At 53.4% G+C, this 21698-nt stretch overlaps 1 protein-coding gene across 2 annotated transcripts in view; it reads right to left on the minus strand.

The window, feature by feature from the left end:
- The window catches only part of SORCS2 (sortilin related VPS10 domain containing receptor 2), a 571039-nt gene that overhangs the window by 109393 nt on the left and 439948 nt on the right, over window positions 1-21698 (minus strand). For both annotated transcript variants that reach the window (XM_064365545.1, XM_064365541.1), the window contains exon 4: window positions 4943-5107. In XM_064365545.1, coding sequence (XP_064221615.1) covers window positions 4943-5107 — 165 coding nt within the window. The remainder of the gene's footprint in view (window positions 1-4942; window positions 5108-21698) is intronic.

Genomic DNA, 21698 nt, shown 5'->3' on the forward strand with positions numbered 1-21698 from the left:
CAGGAATCTTCACTTGGAGGCCCCTGACCTGGACAGTCCCTATTGGTAGAAATTTATCATTCATTCATCCATCATCCATCCATCCACCATCTACCATCCATCCATCCATCCCTATCCACACATCCATCCCCATCCATCCATCCATCCCCATCTACCCATCCATCCACCCATCTATCCATCATCCATCCATCCACCCATCCATCTGTTCACCCACCCATACAACCACCTATCCATCCATCCCCATCCACCCACCCACCCACTCATCCATCTATTCATCCCCATCTACCCATCCATTCCCATCCATCCACTCATATACCCATACATCTACCCATCCATCCATCCATTCATCCATCAGCCACTCATCCATTCATCTACCCATCCATCTGCCCATCCATCCATCCATCCCCATCCATCCACCCATCTATTCATCCATCCACCCATCCATCTCCCCACCCTACACACATCCACCATCCATCCCCATCCACCCATCCACCCATCCATCTACCCATCCATCCACCCACCCATCCATCCCCATCCATCTCACCCACCCACCCACCTATCATCCATCCATCCACCCATCCATCTGTTCACCCACCCATACAACCACCTATCCATCCATCCCCATCCATCCACCCACTCATCCACCCATTCATCCCCATCTACCCATCCATTCCCATTCTTCCATTCATCCATCCATCCACCCATCCATTCATCTACCCATCCATCCACCCATCCATCCATCTATCCCCATCCATCCATCCATTCATCCATCCATCCATCCACCCATCCACCCTACACGTATCCACCATCCATCCCCATCTACCCATCCACCCATCCATCTACCTATTCATCCACCCATCCACCCATCCATCTACCCGTTCATCCACCCACCTATCCATCCACCCACCCATCCATCCCCCTCCATCCACCCATCCATTCATCCATCCATCCATCCATTCACCCACCCACCCTACACCCATCCACCCTACACCCATTCACCATCCATCCCCATCCACTCATCCACCCATCCACTCATCTATCCATCTATCCATCCACCTACCCTACATCCATCCACCATCCATCCCCGTCCACCCATCCACCCATCCATCCACCCACCCATCCACCCATCCATCACCCATCCATCCATCCACCCATCCATCCATCCACCCATCCATCCATCCACCCACCCATCCATCCCCATTCATCCATTCATCCATCCTCTCATTCATCCATCCATCCACCCATCTATCCTACACCTATACACCATCCATCCCCATCCACCCATCCATCCATCCATCCATCCGTCCACTCACCCTACATCCATCCACCATCCATCCCCATCCACCCATCTACCCTCCCATCCATCCATCCATCCATCCATCAACCCACCCATCCATCCCCATCCATTCCCATCCATCCATCTACCCACCCATCCATACATACACCCACCCTACACCCATCCACCATCCATACATACACCCACCCTACACCCATCCCCATCCACCCATTCACCCATCCATCCACCCATCCATCCATCTATCCACCCACCCATCCATCCCCATCCATCCACCCATCTATCCACCCACCCATCCATCCCCATCCATCCACCCATCTATCCACCCACCCATCCATCCCCATCCATCCATTCATCCACCCACCCTACATCCATCCACCATCCATCCCCATCCACCCATCCATCCATCCACCCACCCTACACCCATCTACCATCCATCCCCACCCATCCATCCACCCACCCACCCTACACCCATCTACCATCCATCCCCATCCACCCATCCACCCACCCACCCATCCATCCATCCACCCACCCATCCATCCCCATCCATCCATCATCTATACATCTATCCATTCATTCATCTGTCCATTCCTCCTTACCCATCCATCCATCTACCCACCCATCCTCAATCTATTCATCCAACTAATATTTTCAGCCAGACAATTTAGATTAAAATGGTAAAAAAGACCAGACACCTTCCCTGCCTTCAAGGAGCTTGCCCCAAGTGTGTATATTGGGTATAGACAATAATCAAATGATCACACAAATATATAGTCACCTGACATGATTTGGCTCTGTGTCCCACCCAAATCTCATCTCAAATTGTCATCCCCACGCATGGAGGGAGGAACCTGGTGGGAGGTGATTGGCTCACAGTGGCAGTTTCCCCCATGCTGTTCTTGTGTGATAGTGAGTGACTTCTCATGAGATCTGATGGTTTAAAAGTATTTTTGAGTTCCCAACCTGCGCACTCTCTCTCCTGATGTCTTGTGAAGATGATGCCTGCTTCCCCTTCCCCTTCCACCATGATTAAGTTTCCTGAGGCCTCCCCACCCATGAGTCAATTAAACCTCTTTCTTTGTAAATGAGTCTCAGGTAGTTCTTTATAGCAATGTGGATATGGACTAACAGGTACCCATGGTGATCAGTGTTGAGAAAGAGAAGCACAGGAGCATGGAAGAGTGTAAAATCCTGGGGCCCAAGCTGGCCTAGGGTGCACAGGGAAGGCTGCTGATGTTGGCAGCTTCCGTTTGCCCTCTAGGTTCATGCTGGCTCTTTCCAACCCTTCTCTGACCCTGGGAGCTGACCTATCTACATAGGTCACAGATCCACCCTTCCCTGGCCCTGAGACTGACCTTTTTCCTATAGCCTCTGGTTGGAGTTAGCCTGTGGGAAGACTCAGTGCACTGCAGAGAGACAGGCATGTGCTATTCCTCTTGTTCCCTGACTGTTCAGCCCAGTTTGGCTCAGTTGTTCTACCCAGAACCAGGCCTCCTACTGGAACCCTTCCTGCAACTGTGGAGCCCACACCTCCTATTGGGCAGAGGTGCTAGGTTCAGAGTGGGCCCCAAAAGGTATCCATGTCCTAATCCTTAGAACCTGTAGCCATTACCTCACAGGGCAGAAAGGGAGCCTGCAGATGGGATTGTTGAGGTCTCCAGATGTGAAGATCACCCAGGCTATCTGCATGGGCCCCAAACAAAATCCCGAGTCCTTACAGAAAGCAGGGGCAGAGGGAGATTCACACACACACACACACACTCACCCACACACTCATGCACACTCACACAAACACACACATGCTCACATAGGCTCTCACCCACACACAGTCGTGTACACTCCTACAAATACCCACCCGCGTTTACATAGGCTCTCACACTCACACATACCCACACCCCGACATGCTCACATACAGTTTCACACTTGCAAATACCCACACACTCACAGGCTCTCACACATGCACACACCCATCCACGCCCCACACACTCACATGCATTCACACTCACACATGCTCACACCCACACCCACACTCACACATTCTCAAACACACCCACACCCACAAATGCACACACATTTTCATGCACACACCCACACCCTCACATACACTTTCATGCACACAATCACCCTTACATCCACACACATTCACACACTCAAATACACCCTTACACCCATGCTCTCACAAACACAACCTCACCCACACACATATCCACACATGCTTTCACACCCACATACACATACATTCACACTCCCACACACATTCTTACACTCACACACCCACAAACTTACATACACTTTCATGCACACATCCACACCTTCACATACTTTCATGCACATAATCACCCTCACACTCACACATTCACACACTCAAATACACCCTCACACCCATGCTGTCACACTCAACCTCACCCACACACATACCCACTCACATACTCACACCCACAGCCACATACACTCATATATTCACACTCAGTCTCACACCCACACCCATGAACACATATGTGAACACACATTCACATCCACATCTACTCTCATATACACATTTACACACATTCACACAAACTCACATTAACACACACTCCCACACACCTACACATACCACATTCACATTCAAACACATTCACAGTCACACATTCACCCACATTCACCCACAGTCACACACATTTACACTAACCCCCACCACCTACAGACACCTTCACACCCACCCACACACATGTTCACACACACATATTCACACTCACCCACTCACACTGACACACCCATGCACTCACACACACACACACTCTCTCATGCAGTAGGCATTGTGGAGATGGGGCAGAGGGAGGTATGAGGCTGCCCTGAAGGAGATACTGGCAGCTGCCAGCAGCTAGAAGAGGCAGGTTGGACTCCTCCCTAGAGTCCAGGGGGAGTGCACCCCGCTGACACCTTGATCTTGGGCCAGCGACACTGGTTTTGGACTGTGGGCCTCCAGAACTGTGAGAGAGTAAGTTTCTGTTGCTCTAAGCCAGCAGCCTGTGGCCATTTGTTCCCACGGCTGCAAGGAAGGAACAAAGCCCTCCCCAGCCTCAGAACCCAGGTGGGCACCCCCCGCAGATGCAGCCCAGTGCGCCCCACCAGGCTGGCCCCCGCTCCCCCACTGTCCCGGGGACGGGGCCTCAGTTCTCTGCTGAGTCCCATGAACACAGCTCCCAGAGGACGGGATGTTGATTTGGGGTCTGAAGAACAAGCCGCCACCCTGGGTGAGGGTGGAAGAGCATTCCAGGCTGAGGGAAAGGCCCCGTGAGGCCTGGTGAGGGTGTGGGGAATGTTCCAGAAGTGGAGAAAGGCCTTGTGACTCTTGGGCAGAGAGGGATGGCGACAGGCATGATCCTCATCGCCTGCCACTCACTGGCTCCTCTCCAACCTCTGACTCCCGTACTCCGCCCACCACCACTTCATTCAGCTCCCACAGCACAGCCAAGCAGGTGAGGTCCCTTGAGGTTGCACCAAGGAGGGCGATGGTCCAGCATCCCAGCCAGCAGCCCTGGGAGGCTCCTCCTCAACCAGCCCAGGGGCTCCGGGTGCCATGTGCTCCAAGTGGGCACTCGCTTCCGGGTGGGTGGAGCGGACCCCAGCCCCACAGACCACGCGAGTGGCACCCGCACATCTTACCTTGCTCTCCTTTGTGTAGGCGAGGATCTTGTCTTCCTCCTTGGGATGAAAAATCAGAGTTTCCACGAAGAAGGGAATGGGCTGCTTCTGAAAGGTGGCGCCTTCGTCCGTGCTGAGGAATAGGCTCTGGTCCCGGTCACTGAGTGAGGAGCTGACAAGGATGACCTGAAACACAAAGACGGTTGTGAGGCCTGGGCAGTGCCTCACCCCAACCACTGACACCAGGGAAGAGCGCCCAGAAATGGCAGCCCGGCCCCAGCCCGGCCGGCTCAACCTAACTGTAGCCATCCATTCACGGGGTGCCTGGGCCGGCCCTCACCCCTGCAACCAGGGAGGAGATGTCCAGAAATGGAGGGTCCACCCCCAACCTGGCCAGCTCAGTGCCAATCACAGCCATTCATTCACTCATTCATCTATTCATTCATGGGTGTCTGGGCCTGGTTTCACACACCAGGGAGGGTGCCTAGAAATGGCAAGTCCACTCCCAACTTAGCCGGCTCAGCCTAACTGTAGCCATCCATTCATGCATTCATTCATTCACTAATTCATTCATTCATAAGTGCCTGGGCTGGGCTCCCCAACACATCAGAGAGGGGGTACCACAGAAATGGTAGGTCCCACCCAAACCCAGCCAGCTCAGTGCTAATCATAGCCATTCATTCATTCATTCATTCATTCATTCATGGAGTGCAGGGCACTGTTCTGGACGCTGAGGCTCCGCTGTAAATGCAGGGTTCACGGCCTCTGAATCCATTCCAGAGAGCCAAGACAGGTGAACACTCAGAGACTCTGTCTAAAGCTCTGTTTCAGGGACAGCTGCTCCAAAGCAGGACCAGGATAGATGGGGAGGGAATGACTGGGTGGGGCCCACTACCTCCAGCAGAGGAGAACGCTGAGCCAGGGTCCCCGGGAAACTCAGGGGCAGGCCCGAGGGGCTGATGTAGGGGATGGAGAGGGGAGACAGACATGGGGTTGGAGCAGCAGCCAGGGGTCAGGCCTGCCAGGCCTCAGACAGAGGCACAGTGGGTTGTATGGGGACCCCAGAAAGATCATCAACATCCCTACCCCCAGTACCTGTGACTGTGATCTCACTTGGAAATAGGGTCTTTGGAGACGTGGCTAAGCATCTCAGGATGAAGCCATCTGGATTTGGGGTAGACCCTATATTCAATAACTGGTGTCCTTATACAGAGAGGGAAGGTGGGGATGCAGAGAGAAGGCGACACACAGGCAGAGGCGGAGCTGGGGGACGCATCTGCAGGTCACTGCGGCTGTGAACTGCCAGCGGCACAGAAGCCTGGGAGTGGTACAGAACGAAGAGTCCCTCTGAGCCCCTAGAAGGAACCAGCCCGGTCGACATGCTGGACTCCCAGCCTCCAGACTGTGAGGGGATACATGGCTGCTATTTTCAGCCCCCACGTGGGTGGGTCTTTGCCATGGCAGCCCCAGCAAACACACCCAAGAGCTCTGCCAACCGGGGATCCTGCTATTTGGGGTGGGAGGTCTCCAGGGAGGCATGAGGAAGGGAGAGGGTGGCCTCGTTTAGGTTTTCAAAGGGGCCGCACAGGAGTGGGTCATTTAGGAGGAGATCCCCTTATCCCGGCTGGATTTGGTGGCTTGGTGAGACTCGGGATATCGCATCTCTACATTCGGAATGACAGAGACTCAGACACTCACAGGGGGCCCTGGGGCCACTTTGTTTTGCAATTGGCAGACAAGGCGGCAGATAAAACTTACCTAAGGTCACACAGCCATGGAATTTGAACCAGGTTACCCAGAGATTCAGTGTGCACCCCTCACTCTGACTCTACAAGCACACAGTGTCCATTCATTCATTCCCTCATTCATTCATTCATTCATTCCCTCATTCAACACACATGTGGAGTCCTGGCCTACACGGGCATTGGGGTCTGCAGGGATGGGGGTGAGGCAGGAGAACAGCTGTGGCTGTACTGGACATGGTTCTTGTCCTAAGAGGGGACGCAAAGCAAGTCCCAAAGGAAGTCTCCCTTTGGAGTCAAACATTTGACTCCAGAGCGCTGTTCTTAGCCACATGCTACAGGGCGCGCCCATGTAGGATGGGGCATTGAAGCTGGGCCTCACGCGGGGCTGGGTGGGACCAGTCCTGCCAAAGATGAGCACAGCTTTCCTGGGAAGGACAATGGGCAATGGCACAAGGCGACTACGGTGGCCTTCCCAGACCGCAAAGTATCTCCGGAAGACAATTAAGCTCACGGAGCAAAAGTCAATGGGCTGCACACAGCGCCTGCCTTTAAGTGAACAAACTGTGATTCCATAGATTCCTTCCAGGGAAACCTTCATGAATTTCCCAGCTATGGTCATTAATCTCCATCAGCACAAAACCCTGCCCTCCCAGCACACCGGGGGCCTGACAGAGAACGACGTGGGCTCCATGGACAGCGATTCCTTGGACGACTTTGGTCCCTGAAATGGGGACGCGGTGTATGCTCAGAGCTGTGCCTCTTGGTGTGGTTTATCCATAGGAAAAAATACGAGGAGGAGCTGAGGGCTGGTTGGGGGAGCGTCCCATTACATCATAATGTTGGCAAAGAGCACGTAACCACTGGGGAACTTCTGTGCTCACGAGTGAAAGGACCCTACTGCACACACCACACAGACACAGCGGGAAAGCCATCTGTTACAATTCTGTTAGTGACAAGTGACTGGAGAAGTAGGTATGACTTTATCAAGGGGAAGGGCCCAGAAGTAAGAATGGAAGGCAGCTTGGTGGGACGTAACAGCGATTGGAATTTACTTTTTTACTTTGATAGAATAGTTTCAGATTTACAGAAAAGTTGCAGATAGCCCAGGGAGCTCCCTGCTGGATAGGGACAATGAGGCACAGGGAGGTCACATGGACGGTCAGGATAGAGCCGAGGACGGGAGCCGAGTGTCTGACTCCAGAGCCCTGTTCCCTGCCACACTCTGTAGGGTGCCCCCACGCAGGACGGGGCGTTTTAGCCGAGCCTCACGGTTCCTGTCTACGCCACACCCTGCTCCCCTGTTATTAACACGTTGCATCAGCCTGGGACATGCACCACCAGAGGACGCCAGCGTCGGCACGTCAGTGTTCTCCAAACACCACGCTTTGTCCAGATTCCTCAGTATTCCTTTTTCCTGTTCCAGGACACCGCCAGGACACCACAGCACATCTTAAGCTGGGACAGTCTGGGGACTTTCCTTGTGCTGTCTGACCTTGTGAGCTCTGAGGAGGGCTGGCCAGGCACGCTGGAGGACGTCTCTCAATGTGGGTCTGTCTAATGTTTTTCTGGGCATCGGATGGGGTTGGGGATTCTTGGGAGGAGGGCCGCAGGGATGAGTGAGACGCCTCCCACTGGGCCTGGCCATCAGCAGACTCGCCACTGATGGCGCTGCTCTTCCCAGCCGGGGTCCCGCGTGTCAGGGTCTCCCTGGTGGAGCCACACTCCTGTCCTTGCCACACTGTCCTCTAGGAAGGAAGTCACCACGCGCAGCCCACGCTTGAGGGGTGGAAGTTACCCCCCACCTCGAGCACGGAAGAGCCACATCGATGATCTGGAATTCTTTAGCGTGGTTCGTCTCTTCCCCTCCATGATTTACTCATTCAATCATTTATTTATATTACTGCGAGCTCATGAATATTTGACACTTGAGTTATAATTGGAGACTGTTCTGAAATTTTGTTGCTCAAATAGCTCCAGCTCTGGCCCCGGGAAGCCCCGTCAGCTGGGCCTTGTGTCCCTGCGGCATGCCCCCGTCAGCTGGGCCTTGCGTCCCTGAGGCATGCCCCCGTCAGCTGGGCCTTGTGTCCCTGCGGCATGCCCCCGTCAGCTGGGCCTTGTGTCCCTGCGGCATGCCCCCGTCAGCTGGGCCTTGCGTCCCTGAGGCATGCCCCCGTCAGCTGGGCCTTGTGTCCCTGAGGCATGCCCCCGTCAGCTGGGCCTTGTGTCCCTGCGGCATGCCCCCGTCAGCTGGGCCTTGCGTCCCTGAGGCATGCCCCCGTCAGCTGGGCCTTGTGTCCCTGCGGCATGCCCCCATCATCCTTCTCCTTCTTCTTCTTCTTCTTCTGTTTTTTTGAAACAGAGTCTCGCTTTGTTGCCCAGGCTGGAGTGCAGCGGTGCGTTCTCAGCTCACTGCAGCCTCCACCTCCGAGGTTCAAGCAATTCTCTTGCCTCAGCCTCCTGAGTAGCTGGGATTACAGGTACCCACCACCACACCTGGCTAATTTTTGCATTTTTAGTAGAGACAGGGTTTCACCATGTTGCCCAGGCTGGTCTCAAACTCCTGACCTCAGGTGATCCAGCCGTCCTGGCCTCCTAAAGTGCTGGGATGACAGGCATGAGCCACGGTGCCCGGCTTGCCCCTCCCAAGGTTCTGCATACACTGCACGTGGGTTCCCCGGATAACCAGAAGAAGGAAGGAAGTCCTCAGGCTCATTCATCATCCATGCAACTTTGACCCACACATCTGGCTCCATCTATGCCATTTGCTCAGGGAAGCCCAAATTTCCCTCATTAAAGCACTTTCCCCATGATACAGTTTTCCAAATGTTCTAACCAGGCACCTATGTGTCCGCCTTCCTAATTGGCCTATGTGCCATTTTTGTACCTTGAGAAAAAACAGGGCTGACACGGAGCTTGCTGCGAATTGTGCCTGACAGACACGTGAATGAATGCACGCAGGAACAAGCGAACGATGCCGACTCAGTCTGCGAAACCCTAAGGGAACTGTTTGTTTACTTTTCAGCTCTGGGAGGAAAACAATATGAACATTTAAGTAGCTTGGACAGCAAAACTCATAGAAAAAACTCCTCCACCTATTCATCTTCACCACTTAAAGTTCTGCACATCAATGAAGACTCGTTTGTTCATTCATTCATTCATTCATGCATTCATTCATTCTTCTACATTGCAAAACCACATGGTCCAAGCAAGAATTTAGGTAAACACAGGGCTCTTCGGGAGCACAGAGGCAAAATAGCACCCAGGTGCTGGGCAGGTACAAAGGCAGGTAGGAGGGCTTCCTGGAGGTGGTGACACCCAGATGAGCCTTCAAGAATGGATGGAAAATTGACTGGTAGACCTGGGGGACGGGGCTTCAGGCAGAGAGAAAGCAGGCGGGGGTCCCTGCCCTGCCTCTCCTCCAGCCTCACCTCCCACCGCTCAGGCTCCTGGCATCACAGCCACGGCAAACTCCTTGTGTGCCTCCAGTTAGTGGAGGCCATTTGCAACCTGATGACCACTTGCGCGTGTACTATTCCCTCTGGGTGGAATGCATGGTGGGACCAAGACACCCCACCCCTGCCACTGGTGACTCATAGCCAAACCTTCAATTTTCAAAATGACATAAAATCCACGTGTGATCAGATCAAAATAGCTTCTTCCAAATTTTCTGAACAACCTCAACAAACCTGAGTGTTTCTCGTTCATATATGTGAGCCTGTTTTGATGCTGGGATGCTCTTCCCCTTGTTATCTGCTCATCGAGTACACTGTTCTGCAAGGCTCATTTCAAAGGTCACCTCTTCCAGGAAGCCCTCTATGATTGGGAGTTATTCCACAGCTTCCTCTGCCCCCTCTAGCATCCTGTGCATACATAGGCTACAGCCTGGTGGCCCTGGTGTCCTCCTGGTGAGTCTGCTTCTGCTGCCAGCCTCCCAGCCTGGCAGTGCTCATGTCTTAATCACTGCCAGTTCCCCAGGACTGTGATCCCAGTGAATGGGCTTCGGCGTTATTCACACACAGCCAGTGGGGGCTCTGGGTACAGAGCTCGCTTCTCCATCACAGCCCCTTTCTGCACAGTCCACACCTTCCATTTGGCCCAGGCTCTGCAGGTGGTGACACGGAGGTGAGAGGAGAAAAGCTCGAGGAAGTGACTCCAACCTGGGTCCCAGCCATCTGGGCCCGGGCTATTTTCGGTGCTGAGTCGGGAGAGTGAGCCGGGAAAGATGGGGAGAGGAAAGTGCTGACAGGAAGGGATTATTGGAGCAAAGAAAACAAATCAATTAGCACCGTGCCAGGCGGAGCTGGCAGTTGCTCCTCCAAATCAGGAACCAGCCTCTATTTTAAAGGGTGTATTTTTACCGCTTACTATTCTGGGGGAGACATATGTACCTGCACTGGGTTCTGGGGGCCCAGGAGGCTGGGTTTTTGAAATTAGAGGCGACATTCTAAAATATGGTGAAGAGAAATGCTTGACAGATTCATTTGACTAACAGCAAGTGATTTGAAGTGGGAGTCTGAGAAATGGGAGTACAGTGTGTGGGGCCCTGCAAATGGTCAGGGGCACATACAGGCTCAGGGAGTCCCCTACTTTATTAAATACTCACAGCATACCTGCTAGGTGGGTGTGATTATCCCCATTTCTCAGATGGGAAAACAGGCCAGAGAGCCTATGTTCCCCGTGGGAGATCGCACAGACAGCTTTTCCCCTGACGTCTGTCACCTCTACGAACACTGCGATCAATGGTATCCTTCCTTGCACCTGCCCAGAAGGCAGCTGGCCAGCACTGGGTCCCAATGCAACAGGCTTGGAAGAGTCTAGAGAGATCCCTCCTGCCCCCAAAGACTGGCAGTGGCTTCCAGAAGTCTGCAGGGCAGGTCTGTCCATGGCTTTCGAGATGGATTTCCGACCCTGTGAAGAGGGAAGGTGAGGCTGGGAGGGAAGGGCTCCCATTCCTTCTTCCCTCTCAGCCCCTCGGCCCATTCTGGAGGGGACTGACTGACTCATTCAGCCCATATGTGCAGATCCCCAGGCTGGGAGCTGAAATGCATGGGATTCCTGCCCCCCAGGGGATCACAGCAGACAGGAAGGTCACCGAGTAGGTCTGAGAGGTGTACTTATCAGGGCAGCCCTGAGCAGAGAGGGCCCCTCACCCAGCCTGGACCAAAGTGGAGGAGACGCCACTCGTCAGGAGCATTTCTATAGATGACACAGGTTACACGGGGTGGGCCAGAGTTGACTCTGCAAAAAAGATGCCGCAGAGAGACCCTGCCATCCCCTCCCTGCCAGGCCAGGAGATCCCTCTGAAGTCGAGGCCTGGACGCCCCTCTCTGGCTCTTCACAATGAGTCTATACCTCCCTGCCTCCCTGGCCTGTGTCCCAGCTGGCCTCTTGCTTGAACCAGCGTGTCAGAACGACCCCTGTGATCCAGCCCTGCAGGAGCCGGCTATGGCCCTGCCCCGGCCTGCGGGACGCTGCTGAGTCCCCTTCCCTGGCCCGCACTTTCTTCCTGCTGCAGGGCTTCCAACCCAGCTCCTCCAAAAGGTGGTGCCAACGTCCCAGTCTTCCTGGCAGCAAAGCTCATCATATCCCAACTCTCAACTCTCCAAGTTAAAAAAAAAGGAAAACAAACAGCATCCAGAAACCACTTCTGGCCCCTGCTAGAGCTGTGGCTCACACTCGGCTCTGCAGACCTCTGCTTTCCATTCACGAGTCTCTGTCCCGGGGAGGCCGCTTTTAGTCTGCCCTTTACCAAGTTTAGCCTCAAGGACTGGTGTCATTTGGATTTGCCTTTCTATTTCAAACCCCATTGCCCAGTCTACTCCTGGCCCAGCTCAGGGTACAGACAACTTGGCTTTGCCGCTGAGCGAGGCAAACAGTGGAGGCGAAAATATACTGCAGCCTCCACCCCCGGATCTGAAATTAGAATCTTCCCAGAGTGTCTCATCCAAGCCGGTGTGAGTCACAACGAGCAGAAAGCATTCTCCCTCCCGGTGCTTCCCCTGAGGCTGAATGCACGCGGCTCGCTGGATGTTCAGCACACACTCCGTCAGCTAGCTGGTGATTTAGGAGAAAGTCACCCCAGCGATGGCCATGTTCGGGTGACCCTGAGTGCTGTAGAGGTCCCAGGATGCAGAGTCCGACTCAGATGTGGCCTTGGGCAAGTCCCTTTCCTCACTTTTAACTTGGAGATAATAATCTCTTCTGTGCTGAGGTTCCCAATGAGGCAAAACATTTGCAAGTGTCAGAACTATGAGGGGTCTTCATTCCTTTTGCTGCTTTCTTCAACTAGAAAGAAAGATCTATTCTTGGAGAAATCACAGGTGGTCTGCAGGCTCATTCCTGCTGGGGCCCTTCACAGTCTCCCAGGTGCTCCTGGGGTTCAAGACTCACTCCCAGACTCCCCTGCAGACGTGGCTCCCACGCATTATGAGTTAGAGCAGTCCTGGGCTGTGTCCAGGTCCCAGAGGCTCACCACACCCCCACAGTCTGTATATGAATGGGTCTCACTTTGCCGGATGCCCTTGGCCAACTTCTGACTGCCTGCAGGGCAGGGCCCAGGGGGACATGCCAGTGGCTGGGGGTGAAGAGGAGGCTGTGGTGGTTAACCAGGTGAGATAACCTGGTGACCTGGCCTTGAGCAGAGGTAGGAAAACCGGAGGGGCGAGGCAGCAAGCAGAACTCAAGGACACCTTGGAGTTACGGCTCAGAGGCTTTGCTGGGAAATAAATAAAATGGGGAAATACGAGAGCACACTAAGCTTCGGGCTTGGGTCAAAGGGTAGCTGACGATGCTTCGCAGAGATGGGGATACAGGAGGAAGAACTGGTGAGGGAAAGACGCTGAGGTCCGTGTGAGCTGCCGAAGTTCCTGAGGTACACCTGGGTGGAGGAAGGGGAGGGGTTGATAAATGAAGCTAGGCCGGAGAGGAAATTTGCATGGTGGGAAAGGCATTTGGAAGCTCCATGCACAGACTGCTGGCTGAGGGTCCTGGGGATCAGCTCACCCAGGCATGGTGGGAAGTGAGAAGAAGAACTGGCCTTGGATGGAGACCCGAGGGACCCTGCAGAGATCGGGGAGTGAGGAGGGGAGACCGCTGAAGAGGGGTGAGGGGCCCCGGCAGGCTGAGGGAGAGAGCTCAGCCTTCCCACCTCCTGACTCTCAGCCGGGCCTGCCCTGCGTCGGCCTCTCTGACTTCTTTCACACCCATGTCTATTTCATACCTGTGGGCCCTCTCACATGGCTCTGGCCTCCCTGACCTCAGGCTGGCTCTCTGTTCTGGCTCCGGAGAGCCCCTTCCCAGAGGGTGTGTAGCTGGCTCCTTTTTAAAAAAATTTTATTTTTATTTGTATTAATATTACTTCTAATGGACCAATCATAACTGTAAACATTTGTGGGTACGACGTGCTATTTTGATATATGTGTGTGTATATATACACACACGATGCACAGCACGCAATGACTAAATGAAGCTGATCAACACAGCCGTCACCTCGCCCACTTACTTTCTGAGATGAGACATTTGAGATTTCAAAACAGCAAGGGAAGCGAGCTCCAAATGACTGGCTCCTCCTAACCCACAGCGGGCAGTGCCAAGGCACCGCCTCGGAGGCCCTTCCTGAGTGCACCCTCTAAATGGGCGCTGACTCCAGGCCATTCTTTTTTCTGAAAACATCCTTTTACATTATTATTTTTCATGGTGGTAAAACAGACATAACATAAAATGTCCCACGTAGCACACAGTTCAGAGGCGCTAGGCATCCGCGCTGCCATGCAGTCATTGCCACCATCCTTCTCTGCAGCTTTTCCATTACCCCAGACTGCAGCTCCGTCTGCAGGAAGCCCGGCCCCCCACCCGCTCCCCTTGTGTTACTGTGCTCCCTTCCTGGCCCAGCCCCGCGTGAGGCTGCGTGGTCAGTGTTGTCTTGTTCACTGCTGAATCCCAAGCCCCACCTGGCACGGAGTCCGCGCTCAGGCCATGAGTTCAGTGCTGCTGAACACACTGATGGGATGTATTTCACTCTCACGTCGGGCAGACTTTTGACATTTAAGGGAGGCGGTGCTCTGTTCTCTTCTGTTCTGTCTGTTCTGTGTGTTGATGTCTCAGCCCTTCTCAGCCCCACTTGAAGCCCAGGAGCCTGGAAGCCTGGAGACCACATACCCTCCACTCCCTTAGACTCTCACCCCAAGCTGCCTTCACGTGAGTGCTGACAGGCACAACAGTGGAGACGCCTTGTTCTCCAGCACCTGCTGCAGGCAGGCCCAAGGCTGCGCCAGGGTCTCCAGCATCCTCCCCAGGCCCACCCGCTTGGGTGCAGCAGGAGCTGAGGATTGCAGCCATTTCTCAAGGTTCTGGCACGCCCGACCCCCTGCTATTTCCAGTGACTTCTGTCACCTTCACATCCATCTACTGTGTAAAGAGGCCTCCAAGCCCTTGTATCAAACCCCTTCCTCCTCCAGATACTGAAAGTGGTTTCTAACCAAGGCCTGTGAACTACTGGATCTAGAACTATTTTAACAAGTAAATACCAACTTTCTCTTCCTCTCCCCTTCCTTCCTCCCTCTCTTCCTTCTTTCCTGCCCCCTCCCTCCCTCTCTCCCTCCTTTCTCCTCTCCTTCCTTCATCCCACCCCTCCATCTGTCCTTCCATGCATCCATCCACTGGGGAGGGACTGTAAGGGTTCACGAGTTGATCTGAAACCTTCTCTTGTGTGGACCAGGCCATGCCTTCACGCCGGCCTGCCCAAGGTCTTGGGACTGCCTAACCTCTTCCCTGCCAAGACCCAGGAATTTTGCTAAGACATTTTCTGTGGCTCCTCAGCCAACCGAGGCACATCAAGAGTTAACAAGAGCTTTGCCCATCAAATAAAATCTGTCGGCCAAATAGGAATCGGGGCAGGGCCAAGGTGGAGAGACCTGTTGGCATCATGGTTCCTAAAAGAGATTTGCTCGACTAGGTGGGCGAGGGCCCCATTCACCCGCCACGGCATGGGACTTCATGCACAATTCTGAGAAACATGTTGGGAGCCAAGCAGACTGATGCCAGGGCTTGGGCGGGCAGTGTCACCCACCCACCCCGCATAGGAAAATGTAAGGCCTGGCATTCTCAGCAGGACACCTCCTACTGTCCTCTGCTTAGCCGAGGGAATTTTAAAAAACGCATGAAGAGTCTGGGTGCACTGGTAGACACCGGTAATCCCAGCATTTTGAGAGGCCGAGGTGGGCGGATTGCTTGAATCTAGGAGTTTGAGACCAGCCTGGGCAACAAGGCGAAACCCTGTCTCTCCAAGTATAGAAAAATTAGCCAGACATGGTGGCACGCACCTGTCGTCCCAGCTACTTTGTTGGGGGGTGGGGGTTGCGGTCCCGAGGCAGGAGGATCTCTTGAGACTGGGAGGCGGAGGTTGTACTGAGCTGAGATCGTGCCACTGTACTCTAGACTGGGCTACAGAGCTAGAACAAGTCTCAAAAAAAAAAAAATAAATGAATGAATACAAAATAAAATCCAACAAAGGACAAAAGTCAAGAGAATCATTTTCACTGAGGATGACGAGGGGGAATAGCACCACACTTGGGCCTCGAACTCCTCATTCACTGAGCCAGCACGTATGCACTGAGCACCAGGGACTGTGTTAGCTGTTGAGTTAGGATGGTGGGAGGGGCGGTACAGGATGAACCCTCCCTCCCGTGGGCTTACAGCTGAGTGCAAAAGACAGGGAGGAAGACAAATGCGGAATATGATCGTTTCAGATGGTGGTGAGTGCCGCGAACGAGAGAAAGTCAGGTAATTAAATGACTAATGTGCGTATGTCTTCATATACACGCGTTCATACGTAAATACATGCACGCATGTGACACACACAAATATATGCCAGTGCTATAGGAAGGGACGTCCATATACGTGAATGAATCCGTAGAGACAGAGGCGTGAAGCAGGCCAGAAGGCAAACAGCACTGTTTCTGGGTGAGGAGACGATGGTGCCTTTTTCTTGCTTTGGAGAATGTTTCTGGCTACATTGCTTAGTCTGTGTCTCATGGTCTAGTGCGAAGCATCTGTGGAATGACTAAATACATTTGTGTAAGTCAATATTCTTAAATGAATGTCTTACATTTGTAATTAGGAGAAAACCCAATAAAGAATATACTTTTATGAAAGAGGAATGTGTTTGTAAGCAAAAGCCTGAGGAAGTCTGCTAGCAAGACGCTTGTGAAGCGCTAAGGTTACTGCTGGGTCATCTATGAATGGCCAGTTTTCGATACTTTTATTTATTTATTTATTTATTCATTTAGAGAGAGGGTCTTGCTTTGACGCCCAGGCTGGAGTGCAGTGGTCTGATCTCAGCTCACTGCAGCCTCTGCCTCCCAGACTTAAGACGTCCTCCCTCCTCAGCCTTCCAAATAGCTGGGAGCCACCATGTCTGGCTAATTTTGTTTAATTTTTTTGTAGCGATGGGGTCTCCCTCTATTGCCCAGGCTGGTCTTGAACTCTTGGGCCCAAGCGATCTGCCTACCTTGGCCTCAGACAGCTGGGATCACAGATGTGAGCCACCGTGCCCGGCCTATCAATACTTTTAATCCAACTGTCTTTCTTTTCCTCCCTTATTCCCTCCTCTCTCCTTCCCTCCTCTCTCCGTTCCTTCTTTCCTGCCTCCCTAACTTCTTCCTTCCCTCCCTCCCTCCCTTTCTTCTTCTCTCCTTCCTTCATCCCACCCCTCCATCGTCTTTCCATCATCCATCCCTCCATCCACTCGGGAGTGACTGTAAGGGCTCATGAAGAGAGGAGTGCTGTGTGCTGTGATTCCAGTGCCCGCTGTGGCTACCTGCTGTAACCGTCTCCATGCAACCCGGCTCCTGTGCCCACCTCCTTGGCATGGGTGCCAGTGGCTTCTGGCTCCCAGGCTCATCTCTGCTTGGACTTGAACTCCTTCTAGTAGGGTGAGAGACATCGACTGTGTGCCTGGCTCTGTGCTAGGCACCTGCCCCCACAAGACCTCATTTTATTCTCACAACAGCTATGTGTGGGAGACGTTCTGGTCTGTCTTTTATAGACAAAGAAACAGAAGCTGGGAGTGGTGAGATGACCCACTCACGACCACACAACGTGTGAGCCACGTGCTGGCATGAGACACAGCTCTGTCTGACTCGGAGCCATCGTCCTGCCTCTGCGCCGAGACTTGAGCTGACAAGCATCTAATGTAATTTGGTAAAACACTCGCTCAAACACGATTACGGAATTGACTGTCAGGAAAGGGCTGCTTCCATTTTAATTACTGGCCTGACAATTGCTGAAATGCCAAGAAACATCCTTGACAACATTTGTAAATTTAATGGCAAGGCAAACCCTTTCTCTTTGGCCAGAAGGCTGACTTGGAAAATCTTAGGTTTGGTCGATAATAACTAGATAAGGCAAACACATTTCAGGCATATAAACATAACTCATCGTGGATACCTTGTAGCCTTGATTTATTAATCATCTTGCGTGTAGCGTTTGTGAGATGAGAGCTCCCCCCCCTCCGGCTCCGTGATCACTGCTGGTCTCTGTTCTCTTAAGGGGCTTTGCACCGAGGCTCTGGAGTGAAGACGGTTTAATCGTGTTTTGTTTGCCTGTCTGAAGACATTTTGCAGACAATGCTAAAAGTCTGTTTGCTTGGGCAGAGCGCCGCGGACGGCTAATTCTCTGGAGTGATGGTGTTTTGGAAGATTGTCTTTTATCAGGACGGTTGCATTAACTATGTACAGTTGGATGTGTGAACAATTTGTTCATTTATCTGGCCCCTAATTGAACAGCGGAAGGCAGGGGAATGTCTCGGTAGCTTTGTGTCAGGCCTTTTCAGTGGCGATGCTGGCAGCCTCCTGGGCGAAGATGACAGCTTTCGGAAATAACTGTGGAATCTCCTAAGACTTTCTCCTCAAATATTTATGATGAGAAGCCAAGATAGCATTGTGGCTGCTGGTCAGATTGGTTAAGATCTTGCATCGGCTTCAACTAGAAGGTGATCTTAACGGTTTCTTATCGTTTCCTTATTGTTCCCGTGAAGCTGATGTCTGAAGCCAAAGAGCGAGTCAAGGGCTACACTTAATGGCCAAGGTCACGGTCATCCATTTAGGGACCATTGGTATTCCATGGTCATAGCCTCCAGTAACGACAGAGCTGGAAGGCCCGTCATTGTAACCTCCTCCTATTTGGGTGCGGAGGCTACGCTTCTGTCTGGAGAAGCCCCACTCAAGGTCTGGAGGTGACATTGGCTTGAATCACGACTGGCATCAATGAAGAACTTCTGTATGGCGTAGAGTAGACAGCAATACTGGCAACAAATAATTGTGCATAGAATTCATTTATGCCGGGCACTGGACCAAATGCTTTCTTCACATTTTCAGCCACCACTGATGAGGTAGTTGTTATTATGATCCCTGTTGAATGGCCCCAAGCGAGTCCTAGAGAGGGCGGTCACCACCCAGTGGCACAGCGGTTCATGGGGTAGAGCCCTGACCGCCACTGCAGAGGTGGATATAGGACACATGCCACTCTTCCTCCTCTTGACTTCCGCATCCACTGAACCTGTGTGAACCAGGGCTGGGGGTGGAGCCAGGAGCAACCTAGTCGTGTTTGGCTCCATGGAGCACACAGTCTAGTGAACAGACAAGATCGATGAAGCACGTAAGCGACAGTTATGCTCCCCAGCAAGGCCTCAGAACAAGAGGGGCAGTGGGGAAAGACCACAGAGGCAGCCAGGTGGGCAGGTGACCCATCCAGCAGGAAGGGGATGAGGAAGCCGTGGGATGGGGAAGAGGAGATGGCCGCAGGAGATGTAGAAAAGGCAGAGGGAGCCGGGCTGGATGCCACGTTCAGAAGGCCCCCGGCTCCTACCCTGGGTGATTGGGGGAAAAGCAGTGAACCAAAGAGATCTCCTGCCTTCCTCGAGGCTGAGAAGAGACTGAGAAGGAGAGGTCGGACAGGTAGGGGTGGGCCAGAGAGCACAGTGCTGCAGAAGTCATGGGCCAGCCACTGACAGCTCAAGCATGGTGAGCTTTCAAAGCCCCACTGACGGACAAAGATGGGGTGCTGGCATCTCTGAGTGCCACTGACTGTCGGCAGTGGGAAATGGATGTCCCCAGGTACCAATAATTGCCAATGGCAGGGATATTGGTGTCTCCCCAAGGTACCACTGATTGTGGAAGGTGGGGCATCAATGTCTCTGAGTGTCACTGATTGTGGAAGGTGGGGCATCAATGTCTCTGAGTGTCACTGATTGTGGAAGGTGGGGCATCAATGTCTCTGAGTGTCACTGATTGTGGAAGGTGGGGCATCAATGTCTCTGAGTGTCACTGATTGTGGAAGGTGGGGCATCAATGTCTCTGAGTGTCACTGATTGTGGAAGGCAGGGCATTGATGTGTCTGAGCACTGTGGATTGTTAGCAAAGGGGTATCTGTGTCCCAGGGCACACATTTACAGATGCAGGGAGGGGTGCGAGGTGCCGGGAGGGAGTGGGAGAGGAAGGCCTCCCTGTGCCCCTGGCTCCGGAGCACCAGCACAGGGGTGATGGTCCTTTGGAATGGGATGGGGTGGGAGGTAGCGCCACCTTCTGTCCTTCATTTGTCCTCTAACCATATGCCATGGGTCATCAGTCAGCCCTAGTGCCTCCACTCCTCTGTGGGCAGGAATGGCTCTGGGGTCTGGGCAGGGCTGACCCCGGAGCAGACGCGTCGTGAGCAGAGGGTGCAGTGAGCAAAGGCACAGCGGGAAAGATGCATGTCTATTTTCTCAAGTTATTCTCCTCCTTCCTACCACAGACGAAGGATGATTTAATTACGGTTCTGGGGAAAGAGCTCTGGAGTGGGAAATTTCCCAGGGGCTCTCGGTAAGCTCGTGGAGGCCAATGTGACCCGAAAACTCTGGTTTCCGTGAGAACCATCAGTGCCAGCGCTTCCAGACCCAGAAGAACGGACATCCGTCCTGCATGAAGCCTCCTGGGACCCTGTGCCTGAGCACTCACGACGGAGGCCGGCCGAGCCCTCTCCCACAGGCAAAGAGCGAGGTGGGCAGGGAAGGCGGGGCCGTGCAGTCCAGCCCCTGCCTGGGACTCCAGACACGTTGACACCTGGAAGCAGGAGGCAGCAGCAGAGGTAGGGGGCGGGACCAGCACACATCCTGATGCTGGATTCACTGCAGTCATGCCCCGGCCTCTCTGCTTGGATACCTCCAGTGGCAAGAGGCTCCCTACCTGGCTGCCTGTGCAAGTGTTTTCTTTATGACAAGCTCAAGCCCGCAAGGCACAGAAGACAAGGCTTCAGAACCCTGCAAACCCACAACGAATCCTGCTCATGCACAGAGAGTGGCAAGATGGCCAGTCAGTTCTGTGGTCTCTGGAAGCCTCGATCCTGCCCCTTTAAAAGTGGGCCACCCTCCTCCTTCTTGCTCCCTCTCTTCCTTCCCCCCAAGCTATAGGTTGGAGTAGGGGCTGGGTGAGGGGAGGAGGCAGTGCCTCGGGCCTGCCGAAGAGCACAGGGGTCCTGGCTGTTCTTCGGCTGCTCTGTGCCATCTACCCTGAGGCGGCGGGACATGGGTATTTCCAGGCCTTACTCAGATGAGAATGTCATTAAAATCACACACCCGGATATCAGTCCTGATGCTGCCGATCGTACACAGCACTGTTGTGACCAGCCTGGCAGTGACCCTCCCGACCACCACAGCTGGGCAGCAGCAGCAGGCTCTCTGCCTCCCCAGAGGCCAGGCTGCTGCCAGCCACTTTACAGAGAGGTGACTGTCTCACTCAGAGGTCACCTGGCTCAGACAGAGGCGAGCCGGTAACAGGGAAGCCAGGTGGACGGCATGTCCACCCCAGCCGGTCCACAGCCCCGGCAGCCTGACTTGGATCAGATTTATTGATTGGGTTTCTGTGTAGGATTTCATTCAGCAAAAGCGTTTTCATGTTTTAAAAACATGTTTCACCATGTCTGATTTCATCTGATCACTACCACTCCCAATATATATACACAGAAACACACACACAGACACACACCTAGACACACACACA

The sequence above is a fragment of the Aotus nancymaae genome, unplaced genomic scaffold (assembly GCF_030222135.1).
Source record: "Aotus nancymaae isolate 86718 unplaced genomic scaffold, 86718_ANA_hifiasm-v0.15.2.pri h1tg000006l, whole genome shotgun sequence".
Taxonomy (NCBI): Eukaryota; Metazoa; Chordata; class Mammalia; order Primates; family Aotidae; genus Aotus; species Aotus nancymaae.